At 40.9% G+C, this 24400-nt stretch overlaps 1 protein-coding gene across 2 annotated transcripts in view; it reads right to left on the bottom strand.

The window, feature by feature from the left end:
• Nucleotides 1–24400, bottom strand: part of CSMD1 (CUB and Sushi multiple domains 1) — a 2926925-nt gene that overhangs the window by 340392 nt on the left and 2562133 nt on the right. For both annotated transcript variants that reach the window (XM_075340315.1, XM_075340314.1), the window contains exon 46: nucleotides 10977–11090. In XM_075340315.1, coding sequence (XP_075196430.1) covers nucleotides 10977–11090 — 114 coding nt within the window. The remainder of the gene's footprint in view (nucleotides 1–10976; nucleotides 11091–24400) is intronic.

The following is a 24400-nucleotide window of genomic DNA, read 5'->3' as shown; positions in this document are numbered from 1 at the left end:
TGCATGCCCATGCCATCACGTTGCCTCCACCATGTTTTACAGAGTATGTGGTGTGCCTTGGATCATGTGCCGTTCCCTTTCTTCTCCAAACTTTTTTCTTCCCATCATTCTGGTACAGGTTGATCTTTGTCTCATCAGTCCATAGAATACTTTTCCAGAACTGAGCTGGCTTCATGAGGTGTTTTTCAGCAAATTTAACTCTGGCCTGTCTATTTTTGGAATTGATGAATGGTTTGCATCTAGATGTGAACCCTTTGTATTTACTTTCATGGAGTCTTCTCTTTACTGTTGACTTAGAGACAGATACACCTACTTCACTGAGAGTGTTCTGGACTTCAGTTGATGTTGTGAACGGGTTCTTCTTCACCAAAGAAAGTATGCAGCGATCATCCACCACTGTTGTCATCCGTGGACGCCCAGGCCTTTTTGAGTTCCCAAGCTCACCAGTCAATTCCTTTTTTCTCAGAATGTACCCGACTGTTGATTTTGCTACTCCAAGCATATCTGCTATCTCTCTGATGGATTTTTTCTTTTTTTCAGCCTCAGGATGTTCTGCTTCACCTCAATTGAGAGTTCCTTAGACCGCATGTTGTCTGGTCACAGCAACAGCTTCCAAATGCAAAACCACACACCTGTAATCAACCCCAGACCTTTTAACTACTTAATTGATTACAGGTTAATGAGGGAGATGCCTTCAGAGTTAATTGCAGCCCTTAGAGTCCCTTGTCCAATTACTTTTGGTCCCTTGAAAAAGAGGATTCTATGCATTACAGAGCTATGATTCCTAAACCCTGTCTCCGATTTGGATGTGAAAACTCTCATATTGCAGCTGGGAGTGTGCACTTTCAGCCCATATTATATATATATAATTGTATTTTTGAACATGTTTTTGTAAACAGCTAAAATAACAAAACTTGTGTCACTGTCCAAATATTTCTGGACCTAACTGTATATAGATAGTTATAGATATAGATAGTTATAGATATAGATAGAGAGGTAGGTAGATGGACATCTATTTCATTTATTCAAAATATTGTCATTCAAATTGACAAAAAAAGTAGGGACTTTTATTTTGCACAGCAGTGAATTTTCCACCCAACCACTTTGAATCTGATTCATCAAAGTGTATATGCAAAAAAGTAGGGTAAAGCTTTGAAAAGTCTCAATTTTTTTGTACAACATGATGTTTTCAACCCAGTTTCTCCCACCTCCACTGCTCCTATAATTTGCACAGAGCTAGGATGGGATGGCGTTCAGACATGGTGTGGTGACTAGAGATGAGCAAACCTGAGGTTTGGTTTTCAAACTGAAAACAAAATTTAAAAATCAACGTTCGGGTTTCGGATGCTTTACAAGCGAATTTCACTCATGCGAGAATGCTGTGCTCAGGTACACTTGGTGCTCAGCCCTGTGCAACCCACTTGCAGTGTTTGAACGGCGCACACTGAGTGTAACAACAGCATGATTACATGTAATGTGCAACACAAAAAATTGTTTAAAAAAGCCTTCCCACCCTCCCCTGGAAGTGATCTGCTTATGGCTGGCTGTATGTGGTTGAAGACTCAAACTGCCAATCAGTAACTTGCTCCGGCGTTCGGGTCAAGCTCAAGCCCGTAGAGGCTTGGCTTTTTTGCTACCGGTGAACCAAACCTCCGTGGAACCGCTCATCTCTAGTGGTGATGCATGCTTAACTAATTCATGATGTGTTGTGGCATACTTTACACCACAAATCCTACTCAAATCTCTAACTGGAGTGAGACATTTGCCAAGTTGAATGGAAGCACATGCCATTTTTAATAGTGACTGATTCATTCTTCATTAATTAGTAGAACAACCCTGGATCCTTAGGCTTTTCTCCAGCAGTAAAAGTGTATGCTAAGCACAACTTTAGGCTCGTTTCACACGTCAGTGAAAAACAGTGACGTTTTTCACTGGTGTGTAAAACACGCACATGTCCCTGCGTGTGCCGTGATTCACGGCACACGTGGGTTGTCTAAGTGCAATCCGGGCTCCGTTCTCTGTGGCCCGTGATTGCACTTAGAAAACAACTCACCTGTGCACGCTCCCGCTCTCCGTGGTGCTGAATCCTCCCGCGGTGCAGCATCCGGCCGGCGCTGACCCCCGCAGCAGCTTCTTCCGGGTCGGCTGTGTCGCGCATAATGAATATGCGTGACAGTAATGAGCCGGCTTAGAAGCAGCGGGGAGAACGGGCTGCAGAGGACATCGCTGGAAGCCGGGTGAGTAAAAATGATTTTTATTTTAAAAGTACGTTTTTTTCTGGCACGTGTTTCACGGACCACACCACTGCATGGTCCGTGGAACATCAGTGATGCCAGAAAAAAATGGACATGTCTCCGTGCAGCAATCACGCACACGCGGGTACGCCGCACGGAGACACGTGCAGTGAAAAATCACTGACGTGTGAGCAGACCCATTCATTATAATGGGTCTGCGTATGTCAGTGATTCTGGTACGTTTAAAAAAAAGCACAAATGTACCAGAATCACTGACGTGTGAAAGGGACCTTATAGTGCAACCAATTGACAGTAATTAATCATTAATTAGATATACAACACTGTGCAAACGTTTTTGGAGGTGTGAAAAAGTGTTGCAAATTAAGAATGCTATCAGAAATAGTATTGTTTCTTTTTATCAATTAGCAAAATGCAAAGTGAATTAACAAAAGAGAAATCTAAAGGAAATTATTATTTGCCTTTAAGACAGCATATCAGTTGTTTTAGGCACATTTGTATAGCCAGGGATTTTGTAGGATTATAGTCATCAAATACGTGCTGTGGTCACATGAATCCAAAATTGAACTTTTTGGCCACCAAGGTAAATGCTGTGTTTGGTGCCAAATAAACATAGCTCATCACCCCATGAACATCATCCCTACAGTGAAACATAGTGGTGGCAGCATCATCCTGTGGGGATGTTTTTCGGCAGCAGGGATGCGGAAAATTTTCTCAGTCGAGGGGAAGATGCATGCTGTGAAATGCAGGGATATTTTTGAGCAAAATCAGTTTCAGTATGTCAGTGATTTGAGACTGGGATGGAAGTTCACCTTCCAACAAGACAATGACTCAAAGCATTCTGCTAAAGCAACACTCGAGTGGTTTAAGGGGAAACATTTAAATGTATCGGTATGGCCTAATCAAAGCAAAGACCTTAATCTAATTGATAATCTATGGCCATTCTTGAAGATTTCTGTTCACCAAATGAAACCATCTAACTTGAAGGAGCAGGAGCAGTTTTGCTTTGAGGACTGGGCAAAACTCCCAGAGGCAAAATTTGAAAAAGCTCATAGAGACTTTAGGGGTGTTAATAGTTGTACACACTGATGTGTTCAGTTATTTTGTCCTATTTGTTGTTTGCTTCACAATAAAAAGAAAACCAAATGTTCACGGTCGCAGGCAAGTTCTGTACACAGTACACAAGAATGCCCCAAATGGGGGAATACCTTCACAAGGCACTGCACTGTACATAAGTCATATATATATATATATATATATATATATATATATATATATATATATACATATATATGATTTTTGTTTTATATATATATATATGCCTATGTATATGTATATATATATATATATATATATATATATATATATATATATATATATTATATACATATGTAGCACCCCTGAAGCCATGAGGGTGCTACAAGGTTCTGCATCCCCACCCACCAGGATGCAGGGCCTACCCCCTTAGGGACCCAGAACCCCAATGCCTGTAACACCAAAAACCCAGGTAATCCCAATTTTCCACATTATTCCCCCATACAATAGTAGTTAGCTAGGGTGGGACCATTGGATGGCCGTCTAGAGGTGGAGCCACTCCAGTCCACTAGTTGACCAGGTGGGAGGGGCAGACTGTGGGGAGTCAGGACAGAGGAAGACAGTAGTGAGAAGGGAGTCTGCAGTGAAAGTGAGCAGATATAGTCAGAACGTGTGTGACTGTTGAATAGAGTTGACAGCAGGAGTGTGAAGGTGTGACTGAGCAATGTCCTGACTCGGGTTGACGGTGACCTGGTACCCAGGAGAAGTAGTTGCCTGTGGAGTACGGTGAAGTACTACCCAAACTAGGCACCGATGGGGTACAGGACCCTAGGACAAGAAAGAGCTTCAAGCCGACTTGTTAACATCTGCACAGCAAAGGGGACTATCAAGGACCTTGCTGACCCTAAAGAATCCGAAGACTGAGTAGCAAAGGGAGAACCGGGGACAGGACCAGAGACTCCAACCTCACAGGGTTAACGCTACCGTCAGGCGGACAGAAGTGGACAAACCACAGACCGGGGACCCCCAGTGTTCTATACCATGGGGACCCACTTACCAGAGACAGGTTCAGGGGAGGAAGGTACCAGAGAACCAGACTGGCACCGGGACGAAGGGGGCATGGAGGCGAAACCAGCTGACCTCGGGCAACCAGTTAACATCCCAAGTGAGTAAACCAGTTGCACTGAATACCTGTCTGGACTCCTTCTTCCAACACCCACCACACCATACACACGCTTGGCAATACCCTTCTTGCGGTTTGACTATCATACTATCTGCTAATACCATCAGCCCCAGTAGAGACATTCTGTAGCGGCGGCTCCCTATACTTAGCCACAACACCGCAAGTGGCATCACGAATAAACTTTATTCACCAATCCCCTGTAAATATCCAAAAGGGCCCAGTGCATAGATCCGGGTAATGGCCACCATCGTGACATTCCCAATAGAGACACTGCCCGGAACGGAGTACCCCATATGCCTGGGTGCTACACATACATGAGATTATTCTAGTTATTTACTTATCTACACCAAATTTATTGTACATACATATTCATTAACCCTACTTTATCATACTAATAAGAAAGTATAAGTTGCATAACTACTGAGATCCTTCGCCTTTCCCCAATGCAATAAATAGTCACTGGAGGAAGCATGCGTTACATCTGCTTGTTATGCAAATTATATATCTTATACATTTAACCATAGAAGGTGTAATTGTTTTGGACAAATAAAGTACAGATTTGTGATACAACTATTTTTGCCTTTCAATCTGCCATCTCTCTTTATGACCAAATTTAATTTCTAAGTAAAAGGTAGTAAAAAAGAGACATGTTATTCCGAATAACAGAATCTAGGAATGTTTCCAAATTTCACAATGGATGCTTTCTGACGGGCAGTATAATTATAGACCTTCTCACTGAGCTGCAGACAATAAACTTTACCACTTCCCTTAACTGAATGATCAATGAGAAAAACATAATTATTGTTACTATCAGGAAGTTGCTAAAAATAAAATAGAAGAGATTTCGTATGCAGACAGTGCTAAATTATTTACAGCCTACAGAATCAGCATTAAATACATCATGTAAACTGTGATCGAAGCCAGACCATTACCATTTATTACACAAATACCTTAGGAATTTTACATTTTTTAAGTAAAAGTTTTATCTATCAAATAGGTTGAGAAAAACACAAATGTGATCATTTTAGCAAATGTATAATGCTTGAAGAAATAAGTTTGATTGTCTTACAATTGTATTTAAATACTATCAGGAGCAGAATTTTAGAATTATTATCATATAAAGGGCATAATTTACTGAAACCCATAAACAATCAATGAGGTTTAATGGCAGTAGTCCAATATTTACTTTTCTCCTGTAAAATGAACACAACTTATATCACTTAATATTGCAGGAGAAATATTTAGTGGTAACTGCTGTAAATTTTTGCATTAAAGGGGTTGTCCCCTACTTGGACAACCCTTTCTCATCCACACATGCCCCTATAAAAACAAAAAAGCCTATACTCACCTTCAGTTTCGTCAATGTTGGAACTCACATACAAATGCCCATGTGACATTGTTATGATATGCGAGCCCCATGATCAATATGTGGCGGCTTTTGTCGCCCTGCCTTAACATGGTCAAGTAATTAACCGGAAGGGAGCTCTGTGGTGACCACTCATTTCCTTTAACTCTTTCCTGTGTCCAAAGGCTGGGAGACAGAAGCCTGCGGTGATTGAACGCAGGGCTTGTGTGTCATAAGACAATTGGTCACTGGGAATGTGAGTTCCGACATTGGTAGCACCATGTAAGCACCAGAGGTGAGTACAGGCTTTTTTTTTTTATAGAGGTGAACATGGGAAATGAGAGGGGGTTGTCCAAGTAATGGCAACCCCTTTAAAAGACAATTTTATTCTTTTTTGAAACTTCAAAAGTTTTTTATATGCTTTCTCTAATAAACTATATATTTTAGCTTAACAAGCTGAGAGGATAAAAGACAACTCATTTAATGCCAAGAAGTGGCATGACTTTAATTAACAATTCTTATAAGTGATGATATATCACCAGATTATGACATCACTTTTTGTTCATGGAGGTATGATTGCCAAAATCCCAAAAATCCACTAACCAAAGGTTGTAGTTGTAATTTTGAGTGGCATATGCTTCAATAATTTTCAGGGCATTAATGCCTTATTGGTCATTTGATGTACCACTGAATTTGAGCAAATCTATTTGAATTATATTGGACATGAATGTTATAGTTAGGGCTCATTCCGACATCTGTTTTTACCACGTACAAGAAAAACAGACTATTTTTTTTATAAGACTTTAGTCAGAATGTGGTCTGACTGTTATCGGTTTTTGTCATGCGTTGAGGAAAAAAGAAGTTCTTCACATTCACCTTTCTGCAAGTCCATGAATGAGTTCTGTCCTATTTATTCACTGACCCAAAGACTTGCATTGCCAATTTTTATTCTATACTTAAATCAAAAATGGATATCCCTTGAGGATTTTCTGTGTATATCAACAAATTATTTAAATAGCCCCATAAAACCTCATAGGTATGAGCGCTCTTTGTCAAATCGATTGTTAGCACTAGTACAAGAATATCGTACATATGAATGAGCCCTTATAGTGCATGACTATTGATTTACTCTGCAGGCAATAACAAGAGAGCTTTTGTTGCTACTCTTTTTGAAGTTATAAGGAGTCCCCCACTGATCTAAGTGTATATCCTAATAATATGCCATAACATCATGTGATGAAATTACTCCTTTATTAATCTTTATTAATTCATTGAAGAAGGTAACATTTTTTAAAAAATGTCTTACCCTTACTCAGCCCCTAGCTGAGGATCTGTTCCACGACAAGGTGAAAACATGTGTAACTTGAGAGAGTGTCTTTTCTGATAACCATATTTAAACATTTCCGCTCAACAGATAGTGCCCACTGCCAGTTACTGCAGATAAGCTCCCTTGCTGTCATATGGAAGGGCAACCCATGCAGTCATGTGGGCAAGGACACATGTCATTGATGGGCTTTGCCCAACATGTGATTGCGTGGGAAAAAGGAGTGAAACATCTCATTGATATCAATGACATGCATTCCCCACCTCCTCCCATGACTGTGTGAGTCCACTCAAAGGCCTAAGTGCCAGAAGGTAGTACTAGAAGGTCCAAAGACATGCATCACCCCATCACATCATCTTGTCAGGTTATTCACATGATGATATGCATCATGCTTACATATGACTGTGTGGGCCAATCATGGGTTTCCTTGCCAAAAGAGAGTGCTGGAAAATCCAAAAACCTGCTGTGAGGATTGGGATAGTTTGTCAGATTAAGGAGCGGTCAAGGGCAGGCATAGGTCAGGTGAATGTTTAATGTATATTGTATTTTAACCTATGCACATGACTCTAAAAAACCCCCAAAATGTTAAAATATTAAAATGGTAGGTAGCTGACTAGTTGAAATTTTTTGGGATTTATGAAAATCAAATTCAATAACAAACCAACATTTTTTTAAAATTTGTAAGTAATTTCATCTGTTAAAAACTGATTCAATATCTCGACTTAATACCTAATAGTGATAATTTTTCGCAAACTTTATTTCTCACTATGAAATTTTACAACAGAAACTATGTACTCAACCAGATGGATATTTCACTTTTTAAAGCAGTTTCTTTTAAATAGTCTTTTCTATATTTTATTAATAATTTTATGCATTATTCTGTATGTGCATTTATTTTTACTGGCCTGTGTATCACTTCATTGCAATTACCTACATTTGTCTGTTAACACATTCTTCTATTTTGCTCTCAATAAAATATTGTGATGCTTGGATGTTCTTATTGACATAAAGACAATCTTTTACCGACTAGAACAGTATTAGGCGTTAGTAAGTTGAGAGGCTCTAACGCTGCACAAACTTTCAAAAAGTTACTCCACAAAAGTTTCAATACTTTTCTAATGGAAAAAGAGCGCCTTGTCTGATTGCAGTTGTCCCCTATGTAGTGACCTCATTGAGAATCGTGATAAAATGTACAGACAAAAAAGAAAAAATTAAACCAGCAAGTATGTGAGACCTGACAGCTGCAGCTTTAACTTCAAGTATTGTAAGAATGACTAATTTTGGTTACACTTGGGGGATCCATTGTTAAGCTAAAATAGATTTTAATATTTATAAATGCTATATTCATTCTGCCTCAGCAATCCTCATGTGTTTTCAATACCATACTTGTAATTCACCTGTGCATGCATATTTTCATTTTTTTTTTCCTTGATAACTAAAACCCAAATGTAATAATTTACACGACATCTCAGTAATTGTTTATTTTCTTATCCAGACATTGAAACCATATATATGTGAGGGTATACACTTAAATAAGCAGTTTATTAATAAATATATTAGAAGCATTGACTTTCTTACAATAAATAACAAATAACACTGTACAAAGGCAATTTTAAAAATCTCAGGGTTATCCTAGATTGGCTGAGAGAGACAATATAATGGTCCTTGCCCCACCTGCACTTGTAGTACTTATAGTAACATTTTGTCTTGTGTTGTATATTAAAGAGGTCTGTCACTACTTTAACATTGATGGTTTGTCCTTAGGATAGGTCATCAATGTCTGATCGGCCAGGGTACGGCAACTTGGCACACTCACTGGTTAGCTGTTCTTGGTGCCGGTGGCCAGAAATGCTCAGTTCTGGAGTTGCCCAATAAACTCATAGCGGTCACGACTGGGTACTGCTCATCCACCCCCATTCAAGACAATAGGAGGCTGATGTGCTGTACCCATCTGTATCCGCTACCAGAAGATGGAGCAGCTCTAGAATTGAGCATTTCTGGCTACCTGCTGCTGCTAGCACTAAGAACAGCTGATCGAGGGTGGTGCGGGGTGTCGGACCCTAGCCGGTCAGACATTGATGACCTATCATAAGTATAGGCCAGCCATATTAAACTGTTGGCCAGTCTCTTAAGGCTATGTGCCCACGGCACTATGTACCTGCAGATACATCCGCAGGTATGGCTGCAGGTTTCCCACAGCTGATCCCCGGAGTCTGCAGATATCCATAGCTGCGGGATTCCAGCTGCAGTAAACCTGCGGACATTCATGCAACTTACCTGCGGAAGTCCCCGCCTCTATCTCCATAGTGGAGAGGCGGGACATCCGCAGGTATTTCAGCAGAAATAATTGTAATGCAGTTATGTGCGGCTGTGGGACATCCGCAGCATGTTCTGCAGCCGCACATACAGCAGTATGGACACACACTCCCCATGTCCCATAAGATAACATGGGGAGTGTCTGTACTTGCCGAAACCTTCAGATTTATATGGAAAATCCAGATAAATCCACAGGTTTTTCGCTGCAAATTCCGCAGTTACTGAGTTCCGTGGGCACATAGCCTTAATGTACACTATAAGACAAAATTATACTATAAATATTACATGTCCAATTGGAATGATGATACAGTATACATATTAGGATAAACAAGAGATTTTTAAAATTGCCTTTGTACATTGCCAAGAACAGTTGATTGGCGGCGGTGTGGGGTGTCGGACTGGGCTGATCATACATTGATGATCAATCCTATGGATAGACCAACAACAAAAAAAATAAGTGGATAACTTCTTTAAAGGGAACCTGTCATGTCCCCAACTGATTAACCTGTAAGTAATTGGTTTGGTTGCAGGTTAATAGCATTCTAAAGCTCCTGGCTGTTACAATAAAAGCTCAATTACATGAAGGAAATGAACAATATTCCTCCCAGCAATCTCAGGCTTTCAGTCATAAAAGCATAGCAGTGCAACTTCAGTCATAGCTACAAAGTTACAAAGTTAGCAGCTGCAGCAAGCATACCCTACACATTGATTTACAGATGACTTTGCACTGGTATGCTGAACAGACTGTTAATATGCAAGCGAATGACTACAGCTGCTGCATACTGTACATGACGCCCCTCCAGCCATGCCTCTATGACTGAAAGCCAGAGGCTGCTGGGAGGCAAACTTAATTTTTGCCTGGTAGGCGTGCTTTTAATGCAGTGGCCGGGCATCTTTAGACAGCAATTACATACAGACAATCCTCATATCTGCAAGTTTATAGTGTTTGGTGACAGGACAGATTTTCTTTAAATGTTGGAAACTACATATACCTTCCATAACTAATTTATTCACACTACTGTTCTATTAATCTATTATATATATATATATATATATATATATATATATATATATATATATATATATATATATATATATTTATATATATATATATATATATATATATATATATATATATATATATATATATATATATATATATATATATTACAAATGAGGTTTAAAAAACCTGTATACACTATTTGGTATGGGTAATGTTTACACTTTTAACTTGCAGAATACTATAGCTTTTAGCTGGTTAATGGCTCAGAAAAGCTTAGTTTCCACTTACTGTTCAAGAGATAAGAATGCTTTTCACATAATAGTAATATCAACTAAGAACATCCTCAAGAAAAGCTTTAAATAATTACATTTACCAATCACAAGAAACCACAAGAGAACAATTAATTTTAGCAGTTGGTAATAATGCAAATTGCATGCATGAATATTCCCATAAAACAGAAAAACTCTACAAGTTAATTATACTACTGCAACTATAGTGCTGTGAATTTTTATACTTACCTTCACAAATAGGCAAGGAGCCCTCAAACTGGAGCTGGGTAACTAATTTGCAGGTCAAAATATCATTTCCCACTAAGGTAAACCCTGGATGGCACTTGTATTTTACAAAGTCACCTAAAAGGGTAAAACAACTGAAATTAGTTTCATTGTATATGGAACGGGTTAAATTTTGAAATGTAACAAAACCTTCTAGAACATAATTAGGGAATTTTTAAAATTTAAATGCAACCATATTTCAGTGTGCATAAATAATGAAAGGAAGCTATTTATTAAACAATATTTAAAATGGCATTTCTACAGCTTCTTTGCAGATTCATGTGTTTCCATATTACCTAACAATGTCAAATCTGTGTAGTCTGATCCTGCAGTAATTCTCCCTTCAACCTATCCTTTAATTCCTAGATAAAAAATGGGAGTATTTCTGCAGGATCAGGCTACACAGTGATATCTGTTCACATGCCACAGATAATGTATTAGAATAACTATTTGAAAAGTGGCTTTAAAGAGAACTTAATTTGGATAATCATATTATCATGTTGATATATGGTTAAGTTGCAGGTTAATAGCATTATGAAGGGGCCTGGTTTCTACCGTATTTTTCGTACTATAAGACGCACCGGACCATAAGACGCACCCTGGTTGTTGAGAAGGAAAATAGGAAAATAACATTTTAAGCAAAAAATGTGGTCATAACACACTGTTATGGGGCGAGGATCTGCTGCTGACACTGTTATTGGGGTAATGTCCCCAAATTCTCTAATAAGGTACTCCATCTTGGTAATGATCCTCCTGCCTTATATATAATCCCCATCCTTGTATATATATGTCCCTCATCCTGGTATAACCCCCATCCTTCTATATACCGCCATCCTGGTATAGCCCCCATCCTGCTACATAGCGCCATCCTGATATATGCCCTCGTCCTGCTATATACCCTCATCCTGCTATACACTGCCATCCTGGTATATGCCCTCATCCTGCTATATACCCCCATCCTGCTATATACCCCCATCCTGCTACATACTGCCATCCTGGTATATACCCCCATCCTGCTATATACTGCCATCTTGATATATGCCCTCATCCTGCTATATACCCCCATCCTGCTATATACTGCCATCCTGATATATGCCCTCATCCTGCTATATACCACCATCCTGGTATATACCCACATCCTGCTACATAGCGCCATCCTGGTATATACCCTCATCCTGCTATATACCCCCATCCTGGTATATACTGCCATCCTGGTATATGCCCTCATCCTGATATATACCGCATCCTGCTATATGACCTTCATGCGCTGCTGACCTGTGTGGATCCGGTCACCATTCCCTGCAGCATCACGATGTCCTCCTGTCTGCCAGCCCGCTGTTGTGTGTGGAGACTAGTGGTGCACACATTGATGACGTCATCGCTGTGCGCCCCGCTAGTCTCCACACACAGCAGCGGCCAGCAGACAGGAGGACATCGCAATGCTGCATTCAACGGTGACGGGTGAGTATACTTATTCACTGCGCCCCGCGCTGATAATGATGCACGGGGAGCAGTGAATACAGCCACACATGATCACCCCATGCTGTAGTTGCCAGGGGTAATCACACGGGCCGGCTGTTAATTATGTGCACATTCCCCGCCCATCATCCCGCCCACCTGTCAGCGCCGGCTTCAGCGCTGAGAAATTATAGGTGGGAGGATGGGCGTGCATATGTAATGAGTGGGCCCACGTGGTCCCGGCAGGCTGCTACAGCCTGCTCGTGCCGCTGATGACCCACTTCACCACAGCACCCTCATTCCCCGCACCCTACATTCTGACTATTAGATGGACCCCCCACTTTCCCCCAACATTTGGGGGGGAAAAGTGCGTCTTATGGTCTGAAAAATACGGTATATAGATGGTGCATCACCAGGGAGTAAATAAACTTTATTTCTCCCATGAGCTATTGGCAGTCAGTCATGTATGTTGGTGAAGCTTTAAACATCACTAACTATACTGTGAGCAGAGGCTGTTAGTATACCTTATCAACTTGGCTGACAACTCACTCAGATAGCTGTCAGCTAAAATGTAGGGGTGTGCGTAAATCCACTCCTCACAGTACATTTAGCTACTGTGAGCAGTGACTGAAAGCCAGCAGTTCCTGGAGTAACCCCATATCTGTGCTATAATAGTTTTATCAGCCATAACAGGTTCTCTTTGATTTTAGGCTTATAACAGAACATTATCCATTAACAACAATTACGAGCATAAGGAAACTTTAACAATATTCCTAAAAGAAAACAATTCTTGAAAACTTTATTTGTTGGCCAAGGAAGTGACACAATGCAGGCATCAAAGTCTCTGCTCCTACATCATGTTTCTTTCTGATGGGGCAGCAAAAGCCTGCTGACAGATTCCCTTTATTTAACTCTAGACCAAAATCTTTTTCTCCAAGAACTTTCATTTTAGACTATTAAAATGTTTGGGGCAAAGTGAGTATGTGGATGAAAATTCCTGTGGACTGCAAACTTGGAGGCTAGCTGGGGTCCCCCCATTCCCATGCCCAGTAATGCAATACTTTATGTATTTTATTCGGCAATAAAATGTGTCCTATGTGCACCTGGCATTAGCTAATAGATTATTAGGCATGGTGGCTAAGTGGTTAGCACTGCAATCTTGCAATGCTGCGGTCCTGGGCTCAAATCCCACCAAGAACAACATCTGCAAGGAGTTTTTATGTTTTCCCCGTGTTTACATGGGTTTCCTCCAGGTACTCTGGTTTCCTCCCACACTCCAAAGACATACTGAAAGGGACTTTAGATTGTGAGCCCCAATGGGGACAGAGTTGTATGCAAAGTGTTGTGGAATTAATGGTGCTATATGAATATTATGATTATTTTGTTTTGAAAATTACATTGGATCTTTTTTAACATATTGTTTTTTGTAATCAAGAAAAGGTTATATAATTTTAAAGGTTAATAATATATAAATTCAGTTCAGTATAGTTGAAGGAAAGGAAGGATCCATATTATTCCCAGAATCTACTTCCAGTCCATGATGAAGGAACATCTATTTCCAGAAAAAGTAATGTTTCTTAAAGGCAGGAGAGATAGTGCTGAGCATGTGTTAAGTTGTTATGTGCTTTCCATAGGAATCTGTGGTATGTGACTTCTACACCATGATCTTTGGACTGGAACTAACAGTCAGAGCCCCTGTCCTGCTCTGCCCTTATTCACATTGAGGTTACTGACAGAAGGTAAGGATTTAATATTAGAGACAAGCTAAGACCATCCCAACTGGGTACAACTTCTGATGGTGGGATGGGTGTTATGCTTTTTTAATCACAAGTGCTTTAACTAAGTACCCTATGTTATTTACATGTACTATTATTGTTTACTTATTTACTTATTGTAAGGTAAAATGCTTATGCTCAAATTGATTTTTTTTTTGCTTTATCTGTGAAATGGCCACAGTATACCTCTCATGCTGTCACGCTGTACACAGGGCTGGTAAGACGTAGTACAGCGTATTCCCCACTAGGTGGCAGCAGAGTAGTAAAGAAAAGTCAACACTGTAACAGTAATGGTCAACACTGTAACAGTAATGAGACTGAAGTACAGCAGAGTAACCTCAGCAGGCAGTTCACAGGCGAACCACCAGGGGGCAATTGAGTAGTCAAGCAGTCAGGGTCTAGCCAAGAAAGTCAAGTCATTGCAGAGGGAGGATCAAGATTAGGACAGAAAACAGAACCAAGGTTGGATGCCGGGAGATCAGGTATGCAGAGGGAAACACAAATGGCATAGGGAACAGAAGACAAGACCAGAGGGTTAGGACACACAAACACAGGAAGGAGGATGAACCAGGATGGGTAAACAACTGACAGGAGAGGGAAGTCAGGGACTGCGATAGATGGACAAATGGGGGAGGGTAAAGGTCAGAGCATGCTCTATGAATAAAAGGGGGGTGTTGCATACCAAACCATATAACCCTTTAAAACACAAATTTATTAATGACTATTTAAAATCCAAAAACCCTGTGCAATTTATAAAGGAAAAGAAAGGGAGGAAGGTAAGATTCTCACCCTGTCCGATACACCTCCCTCCTGTCCACTACCTACCGCGGGGGTTGGCACCCTAATGTATACGAAAAGGCTCCCCCACTCAGCGGTGGCTGACCCTAAAAAATCCCTAGATATACCCTCAATACAGTCATGAAAAATAGATAGAATAAGGGGTCACGGGAAGGGCACATTCAAACTTAGTGGACAGAATGACTGGAACAGCTGCACATGACCACCAGGTTCAGACTAGCCTCAAATAACTCTGGTGCACCCTGGAATAATTTAGGTCAGATATAACCAATTAATTAAGATTATAACCTCAGGGACCATAAGTATTCAACTTAATTCATTGTATACAAAAGATACTCAAATGGCAACTTGCTATGCATATTAGATAAAGTGCATAAAAAAGTGCAAAGTGCAATATGATGTGCAAAAATCAAACACAGCCTGGCTCCAAGAGCTATCTGGTACTATTGGTCAAGCAAATCATATGCCCCGGGTAGTCAATGCAAATTAAAGTGCAAATGCATAACAAAAGGCAACCAGATGAGGTCACCCAAAGAGGTAGTCAAGCACTTATCGTATTAGGGGTCATGTGCATGTCCCAGATATGCCCCGGAATTGCCTCAACGCGTTTCTCCTGCCACGGGTCATCAGGAGGCTTGATATATAACTTGCCAATCGTTTTCAGGACAGCATAATGTCTGGATAGAGGGGGAGACCTGATAGACTAAGGTCTCCTTTTAACTTCTGTCTAAAGTGGACCGCCCCCACCTCCGGCCAATCCATCCGCCCCATCCCCTCACACACAGGCACGCCCCCCCTTACGTCGATCCACACCCTCATTCCATATGATAACAAGATAGGGTCCCCAATCAGACATAATCTTTTTAGTCCTATGTCTCTGAGGCCTCCGGTGGAGCTATAACTGTGCAAACATATAAGTATTAACATTCCGGGTCACGTTCACACGATCTGCGTGTCAGGATCGCGTGTGAAGCCGGGGAACGCCCCCCTGATGCGTTCCATGTTCGGACACCGCTTGCGTTCCAAACCCGCGTCATGAGGCGGAACCGGAAGCGGCGTCACACGGCAAAACCAGAAGTGGCGTCACTCAGGCACACTCGGCCGATTGGATAGAAAGAGACCGGCGGCGCATGTGGTGTAAGACAGGGAGGAATCCCCTAGCTATTTTCCCACTGTGACATCACCTGTTATTTCTAGCATCAGGGAAGGCAAGAGATGGATGTGTCACATCTCTAAACTAGCGCACATCCTGCACTGCACTAGCAGATTAACATGATCCGGATCAACTTTCCGGGATGTAATTTTATTGTATGTTCATCATAAAGCGAATATAAAATCCTTACACAATCCCATAATAGAGGCTTTTCGTAGGGTTTATTAGCAGGTCAATCTCAAATCACCATGATTATTGTGCACTGATTAAATACTATCAGTATAGATAAGCACAAGGATTCCCATAGGGAAATAAAGCTCCTTTGGGATGAAAGGAGGAGGGGAGGAGAAGAGGGAGAAGGACAGGCGGAGATCTGGGCGCACATATGAATGTGAGGGGGGGGAAAGGGCAGAAGGTGGGGCAATTCACTTCTGACACCATTATATGTTAATGCCACATATTATTGTAGCTTAGTTTAAAACATTATTACCTCCCTATTGCGGGATTCAGACCAACAGACCACAGGGAACCATAACATCAACCCAAGGCTTCAGAGAAAGCAGGCATATGAAATCTGCTCATTCAGACCTCCAGGGTGTACAGACTCCATCCTAAAAATCCATTCACATTCTTTTCTTAGAAGGGCCTTATCGTGATCGCCACCTCTAGGATTGTTCTTGACCACCTCCAGGACCTGAAACATTACTTCTTGTATATTACCCCCATGATGAGAGTTCATGTGCCTCCCTAAGGAAGTATCCCTTTGGTTACGTATGTCGCCAAGATGTTCTCCCACCCTCCTACGTAGCTCTCTTTTTGTCTTACCTACATAGTCCATGGGACATGAGCAAGTGGCCACATAAACCACTCCCATCGTTTTACAGTTTGCAAAGGACCTTAGGAAGAATTCCTTCCCATTCCTTGCACTCCTTATGTACTTCGCAGGTCTCATTGAATTGCAATATGAACAGTCACCGCACCTATAAAAACCGCATAAACCCCTGTCCAACCACGTACCGGGAGGCTTGGGTCTGGTGTAACAGCTGTGGACCAGTCTGTCCCTAAGGGATCTACCCTTCCTGTATGTGATGCTCGGTTTTTCTGAAATCATATGCTTCAAGTCAGGGTCCAGAGTAAGGATGTCCCAATGTCTATTAAGCACTCTACGGACTCTTTCATTCTGACAGTCGAATGTGCCAATCAACCTGGTGATGTCCTCCTCTTTCCTCTTCCTGCCACAGCCATGCAGAAGTGCCATCCTATCCTGTTTCTCTGCATGGTCTCTGGCACAATATAGTACCTTAGGGGGATAATCCCTATCTGCAAAACGCCTAGTCATGTCCTTAGCTTGAGACTGATAGAGCTCCATGGTTGAGCAATTCCGTCTCAGCCGAAGATATTGGCCTTTAGGAATACCATTCCTTAATGGGAATGGATGATGACTGTCCCACCTCAGAATGTTATTAGTAGCCGTGGGTTTACGGTAGGTGCTGGTGGAGAGGACGCCATCCGGTTCCCTCTTGATGATTACATCCAAAAATGGCAACTCCCTCGTATCTACCTCAAAAGTAAAGTGAAGGTTCAATTCATTAACATTAAGCAACTCTACGAACCTCATGAATGATGTGCTGGACCCCGACCATAGGACAAAAATGTCATCTATATATCTTGACCACAACAGTATATGTGGCTGCCACCAGTGGTCCCCATCCATAAAGACAACGGTTTCTTCCCACCAGCCCAGGAAGAGGTTTGCATATGAGGGAGCACAAGGGCTCCCCATATCTGTCCCCCTGAGCTGGTGGAAGTACTTACCGTCGAATTTAAAGAGGTTATGATGTAATAGGAAGTCCAGCAATTGCAACAAGAATCGGTTGTGGTCCCTATGTTCCCTGGTTCGTGTATTTAGATAGTACTGAGGCAATTCCGGGGCATATCTGGGACATGCACATGACCCCTAATACGATAAGTGCTTGACTACCTCTTTGGGTGACCTCATCTGGTTGCCTTTTGTTATGCATTTGCACTTTAATTTGCATTGACACTTTATTATCAGACTGGCTACCCGGGGCATATGATTTGCTTGACCAATAGTACCAGATAGCTCTTGGAGCCAGGCTGTGTTTGATTTTTGCACATCATATTGCACTTTGCACTTTTTTATGCACTTTATCTAATATGCATAGCAAGTTGCCATTTGAGTATCTTTTGTATACAATGAATTAAGTTGAATACTTATGGTCCCTGAGGTTATAATCTTAATTAATTGGTTATATCTGACCTAAATTATTCCAGGGTGCACCAGAGTTATTTGAGGCTAGTTTGAACCTGGTGGTCATGTGCAGCTGTTCCAGTCATTCTGTCCACTAAGTTTGAATGTGCCCTTCCCGTGACCCCCTTATTCTATCTATTTTTCATGACTGTATTGAGGGTATATCTAGGGATTTTTTAGGGTCAGCCACCGCTGAGTGAGGGCGCCTTTTCGTATACATTAGGGTGCCAACCCCCGCGGTAGTGGACAGGAGGGAGGTGTATCGGACAGGGTGAGAATCTTACCTTCCTCCCTTTCTTTTCCTTTATAAATTGCACAGGGTTTTTGGATTTTAAATAGTCATTAATACATTTGTGTTTTAAAGGGTTAAAAGGTCAGAGCATGGTAACAAGCAGTCAGATCAAACAGGAAATCTCACCAGAACCAGTCACAGGCTAAAGAGCAAAACTATAACCAGCACTGGAATGCTGGTGCAGCGACCAGATATAGTGTCTCCTGAAACCAGAACGAGGCTGATGGGAGTTAACCCCTGACATGACCGGGCCGGGTCTGTAAAACTCTGGAGCTGGGAATAACGGTCCTGGATCATGACATATGCATTGTATGTATTTTTTGTTGTTTTTTGGTATCCAAACAACCTGCATAAAACAGGCAATGCACAATCAGTGGATCAGAGGATAACTGATTGAATAAAATGTCAAGTCCTACAATAAGGACTGCAGTGGAGGAATATGATTCTCCTTGATACAACTCATCTTCAAAGACCGAGAGGTATTTTTCATCTTGAAGACTTCCAGCCCATCAACCATCACAACCTGCCAAGTTTAATCACAGTCAAAAATTTAGGTGATTGCGCACTCCATAGCACTTTTATTTCAGCAAGGTTAGAGACCTCCTCAAATTTACATCAGAATGTACCGAGATCGGCAAATCTATAATGTTGAACCAACTTCTTTATAATACGTTTTTCAATTTATGCAAAACTATAGCTTGAAATTCAGCTATAAACAGACCTTCCAAAGTGGCAATAAATATGTTGGTTGCAACACAACTAGCCTATTGCATAAACACTACCCTGCACAATTTTTATGATGGGCCCTCCATTTGGCACTTCACTAATAGTGGTGTGCAGCCAAATATATGGTTATGCAATGATCCACAATGGACCAAAAAAAGGTGGACCTCACTAAGAGTTCACCTTCAAAGTGATTTATTCTATCTAATGAAAAACTTGAGAAGCAACACTGGTTTACATACCAGGAAACAACCAACTCACACATTTGCAATTGTGTTTCACCTGACTCAGGACAAATGAATTGCATCCTAGTGTGAAATGTCTGTCACTTTCTACTTGAACCGGAGTTGCCTTCATTAACGCATGCTTTTCATCATATGGATTAAAGCTCAAGGAAGATACACCCTTCGTGAGTGGCCTCCTTACCTCCATTACATTTTAAACTTCTGTCCTTATTAAAATCTATAATTAATCTAGCAAAACTGAAGACAAAAGCAATTTCATTAGCACAAATCATTCATCTCAGTCTCAACTCATTGTGATCACATGGGAAACAGACTCAAATAAAATCTGAACCCTGAGGAAACATGCAGAATACTATTAGAACCTAAGTAATTCTTCAAATGTAGAATTTAGAAGAGTAGCTACTGTATAAAGGTCTCACAAGTTCTGGTCAGGTTCCAAGCTAAGAATCCACTGGCCTGCCACTGGTCTGCCACTGTCATAGCAATATCACAAATCATCAAATTTATATACAGCATCCCCCAAAAATCTGCCTATTAGCCCCTTAACAACCAATCACCTACTATGCACAACATGAGTCATTTCCCTGCTTTTGATGCAGGCTCAAACACCAAGACTACATCTTTCCCTGCAGATGCAGGCTGAATCATTCAGTCTTCATCTGCCTCTAACAGCCATGGGTGGAGCAGTGATCTGACCAAGGCTGTTAACCTATTAAATGCTGCTATCAATCTGTTACCGATAAATTTGACACTCACTGGCGGGTGTGCCCACAATGCTATTGCGGGACACTGATGAGTTGTAATGAAAGCCAGGGGTCAGCTGACCACCTCTGTGTCTGTCATGTTAGTACTCCTGTAAAATACAGCCCATGGCCGTAGTTTATAGGACACTGTGATTTCTTCTATGTACAACAATAATGATATTGCTGTGTTTGTAAGAAGTCCAATCTATTCAAAGAGAAAATAAATTAATCCAATCAGTAAACAGCGTAATGGTAAAAAAAATTAAACAGCCAGAATTGAAATTTTTCGGCTGACTGAAATACGGATGCTAGGTGAGGAAAAAATGCATGACACTCCAATAACACTCATTAACCTTTCTGGCTGAGAATCTAGGCAATTTTATATATGCTAATGTGAGCACACCATCAGCCATTGGCTCGATTAAAAGGTGCAAGCTCTTTAAAGGACCACTCCAGAGGCTTTTTTAATGCTCCCTTAAATAATTACAGTTAGGTCCAGAAATCTTTGGACAGTGACTCAATTTTCGCGAGTTGGGCTCTGCATGCCACCACATTGGAATTGAAATGAAACCTCTACAACAGAATTCAAGTGCAGATTGTAACGTTTAATTTGAAGGTTTGAACAAAAATATCTGATAGAAATTGTAGGAATTGTTCACATTTCTTTACAAACACTCCACATTTTAGGAGGTCGAAAGTAATTGGACAAATAAACCAAACCCAAACAAAATATTTTTAATTTCAATATTTTGTTGCGAATCCTTTGGAGGCAATCACTGCCTTAAGTCTGGAACCCATGGACATCACTAAACGCTGGGTTTCCTCCTTCTTAATGCTTTGCCAGGCCTTTACAGCCACAACCTTCAGGTCTTGCTTGTTTGTGGGTCTTTCTGTCTTAAGTCTGGATTTGAGCAAGTGAAATGCATGCTCAATTGGGTTAAGATCTGGTGATTGACTTGGCCATTGCAGAATGTTCCACTTTTTTGCACTCATGAACTCCTGGGTAGCTTTGGCTGTATGCTTGGGGTCATTGTCCATCTGTACTATGAAGCGCCGTCCGATCAACTTTGCGGCATTTGGCTGAATCTGGGCTGAAAGTATATCCCGGTACACTTCAGAATTCATCCGGCTACTCTTGTCTGCTGTTATGTCATCAATAAACACAAGTGACCCAGTGCCATTGAAAGCCATGCATGCCCATGCCATCACGTTGCCTCCACCATGTTTTACAGAGGATGTGGTGTGCCTTGGATCATGTGCCGTTCCCTTTCTTCTCCAAACTTTTTTCTTCCTATCATTCTGGTACAGGTTGATCTTTGTCTCATCTGTCCATAAAATACTTTTCCAGAACTGAGCTGGCTTCATGAGGTGTTTTTCAGCAAATTTAACTCTGGCCTGTCTATTTTTGGAATTGATGAATGGTTTGCATCTAGATGTGAACCCTTTGTATTTACTTTCATGGAGTCTTCTCTTTACTGTTGACTTAGAGACAGATACACCTACTTCACTGAGAGTGTTCTGGACTTCAGTTGATGTTGCGAACGAGTTCTTCTTCACCAAAGAAAGTATGCGGCGATCATCCACCACTGTTGTCATCCGTGGACGCCCAGGCCTTTTTGAGTTCCCAAGCTCACCAGTCAATTCCTTTTTTCTCAGAATGTACCCGACTGTTGATTTTGCTACTCCAAGCATGTCTGCTATCTCTTTGATGGATTTTTTCTTTTTTTTCAGCCTCAGGATGTTCTGCTTCACCTCAATTGAGAGTTCCTTAGACCGCATGTTGTCTGGTCACAGCAACAGCTTCCAAATGCAAAACCACACACCTGTAATCAACCCCAGACCTTTTAACTACTTCATTGATTACAGGTTAACGAGGGAGACACCTTCAGAATTAATTGCAGCCCTTAGAGTCCCTTGTCCAATTACTTTTGGTCCCTTGAAAAAGAGGAGGCTATGCATTACAGAGCTATGATTCCTAAACCCTTTCTCCGATTTGGATGTGAAAACTCTCATATTGCAGCTGGGAGTGTGCACTATCAGCCCATATTATATATATAATTGTATTTCTGAACATGTTTTTGTAAACAGCTAAAATAACAAAACTTGTGTCACTGTCCAAATATTTCTGGCCCTGACTGTACATAGTTACTTAGATTGAAAAAAGACCTAGGTCCATCTAGTTCAACCTTCCTCCACCAGTTCTACATTTGCTCACTAAGTCATTTATAACCAACAATGTTTTGTGTACTGGGGAAATCATCCAGCCCTTTTTTAAAAGTTGTTATAGTATCTGCCATTACTACCTCTTGTGGTAGGGCATTCCACAGTCTGACTGCTCTAACTATAAAGAACCCTTTCCTATTTAGCTGCCGGAATCACTTTCCTTCCACTTGCAGTTAGTGCCCCCTGGTCCTTAGTATCGTCTTTGGAAGGAATAAGTCATGCGCCAGTCCTTTATATTGACCACACATGTGTTTATTCATATAAATGAGATCTCCTCTAAGATGTATGTTTTCAAAGCTAAACAAATCCAATTTTTTCAACCTCTCATCATATGGGATGCCTTTCATTCCTTGTAATAGTTAAATTGCCGTCTTTGAACTGCCTCTAATTTCTGAATGTCCTTTTTTAAAATGTGGAGGCCAAAACTGGATCCCATATTCCAGATGTGGCCTTACAAGTGATTTATAGAGGGGTAACAATACATTGGGATCACGGGATCTAATCTCTCCTTTTATATACCCTAAAATCTTGTTTGCTTTAGCAACTGCTGCTTGACATTGAGTGCTGCTGCTCAGCTTATTTGTAATGAGAATACCCTTCATTATCAATCAGTGGTATATGTGTATTTAATACTTCAAATACTTACCAGTGTCAGTATTTTGCTATTTCCTGTACTGTTCTGATCCTCTCCAGCATTATGTGTCCAGAATTTTAACCAACCAGTGCCCACAGCACATTCTATAGAACAGAGGTTACTTTCTCTGTGTAAGTACATGGGACTCAGAAGATGCTCTTATAGCCATACATTGATAGGGTATTCCTATCTCCAAGATCCTATTCCAATATGTAGTTAGTGTAATAGTAAGATTATCAACAAACACCTCCAATTAGAAATGTAGTATAGTTCTCCTGATTAGCTATATTGCTTACCTCATGTGCAGGGTATTGCAGCTTAGGTAACCATGGTTATGACTACTGATATAGTGACAGTTAGTTACTTGCTTGTGGCCATAACCATGCACATCTAAGCTGCTGCACATGACTTAAGTGTCATAGTTAATGAGAACTATATTACATTTCAAATTGGAGGTATTTGAAAATATTATTATCATCACACTTACTACAAATTGGGATAGGATCTTGGAGATGTGAATACCCCTTTAGCTGCATGAACTAAATATCCACTGTGTAATCCATTCAGCCTGAGCTGCTGCCATATAGTATTTGAGAGGGACTTGAGCAGAGCAGGAAATAGTAGAAAGCAGCGACAAGTATATTATTGTATACACTACACACACATTACTTTTTGCTACCAAAAGCAATAATGAAATTAAAAATGGTGTCAGTGGTCCATTAAAGTATTTCGTACTCCCTTGGCCAAGTTTAATGAATTTCAACTTCTTTGATTCCTCTAGCGTTCTCCCTCATTCTCCCTTTCTATATGATAACCTCTGATATTATAGAGGCTATTCCGAGGTGTCAGCTTCGCCAACAGCTTTACCGCCTTGATCAACTCATATGCATTTAAACCATTCTCTGCTTCCCGCCGGACCAGAATCGCAAGTGGACAAGTAACCCCTACAACTACCCTTTTCTTCCATGTCCAATATGTTTCACACATAACAGATAGATCATTATTGCTATTGTGTCACTTGATTGAACATTGCAAGGCATTGATACTCATAGCACTACCTGTTACATTTTTC

Source organism: Anomaloglossus baeobatrachus, chromosome 3 (genome assembly GCF_048569485.1).
Source record: "Anomaloglossus baeobatrachus isolate aAnoBae1 chromosome 3, aAnoBae1.hap1, whole genome shotgun sequence".
Taxonomy (NCBI): domain Eukaryota; kingdom Metazoa; phylum Chordata; class Amphibia; order Anura; family Aromobatidae; genus Anomaloglossus; species Anomaloglossus baeobatrachus.
The sequence above is the reverse complement of the archived record's forward strand: the minus strand, read 5'-3'. Positions and strand labels throughout refer to the sequence as shown.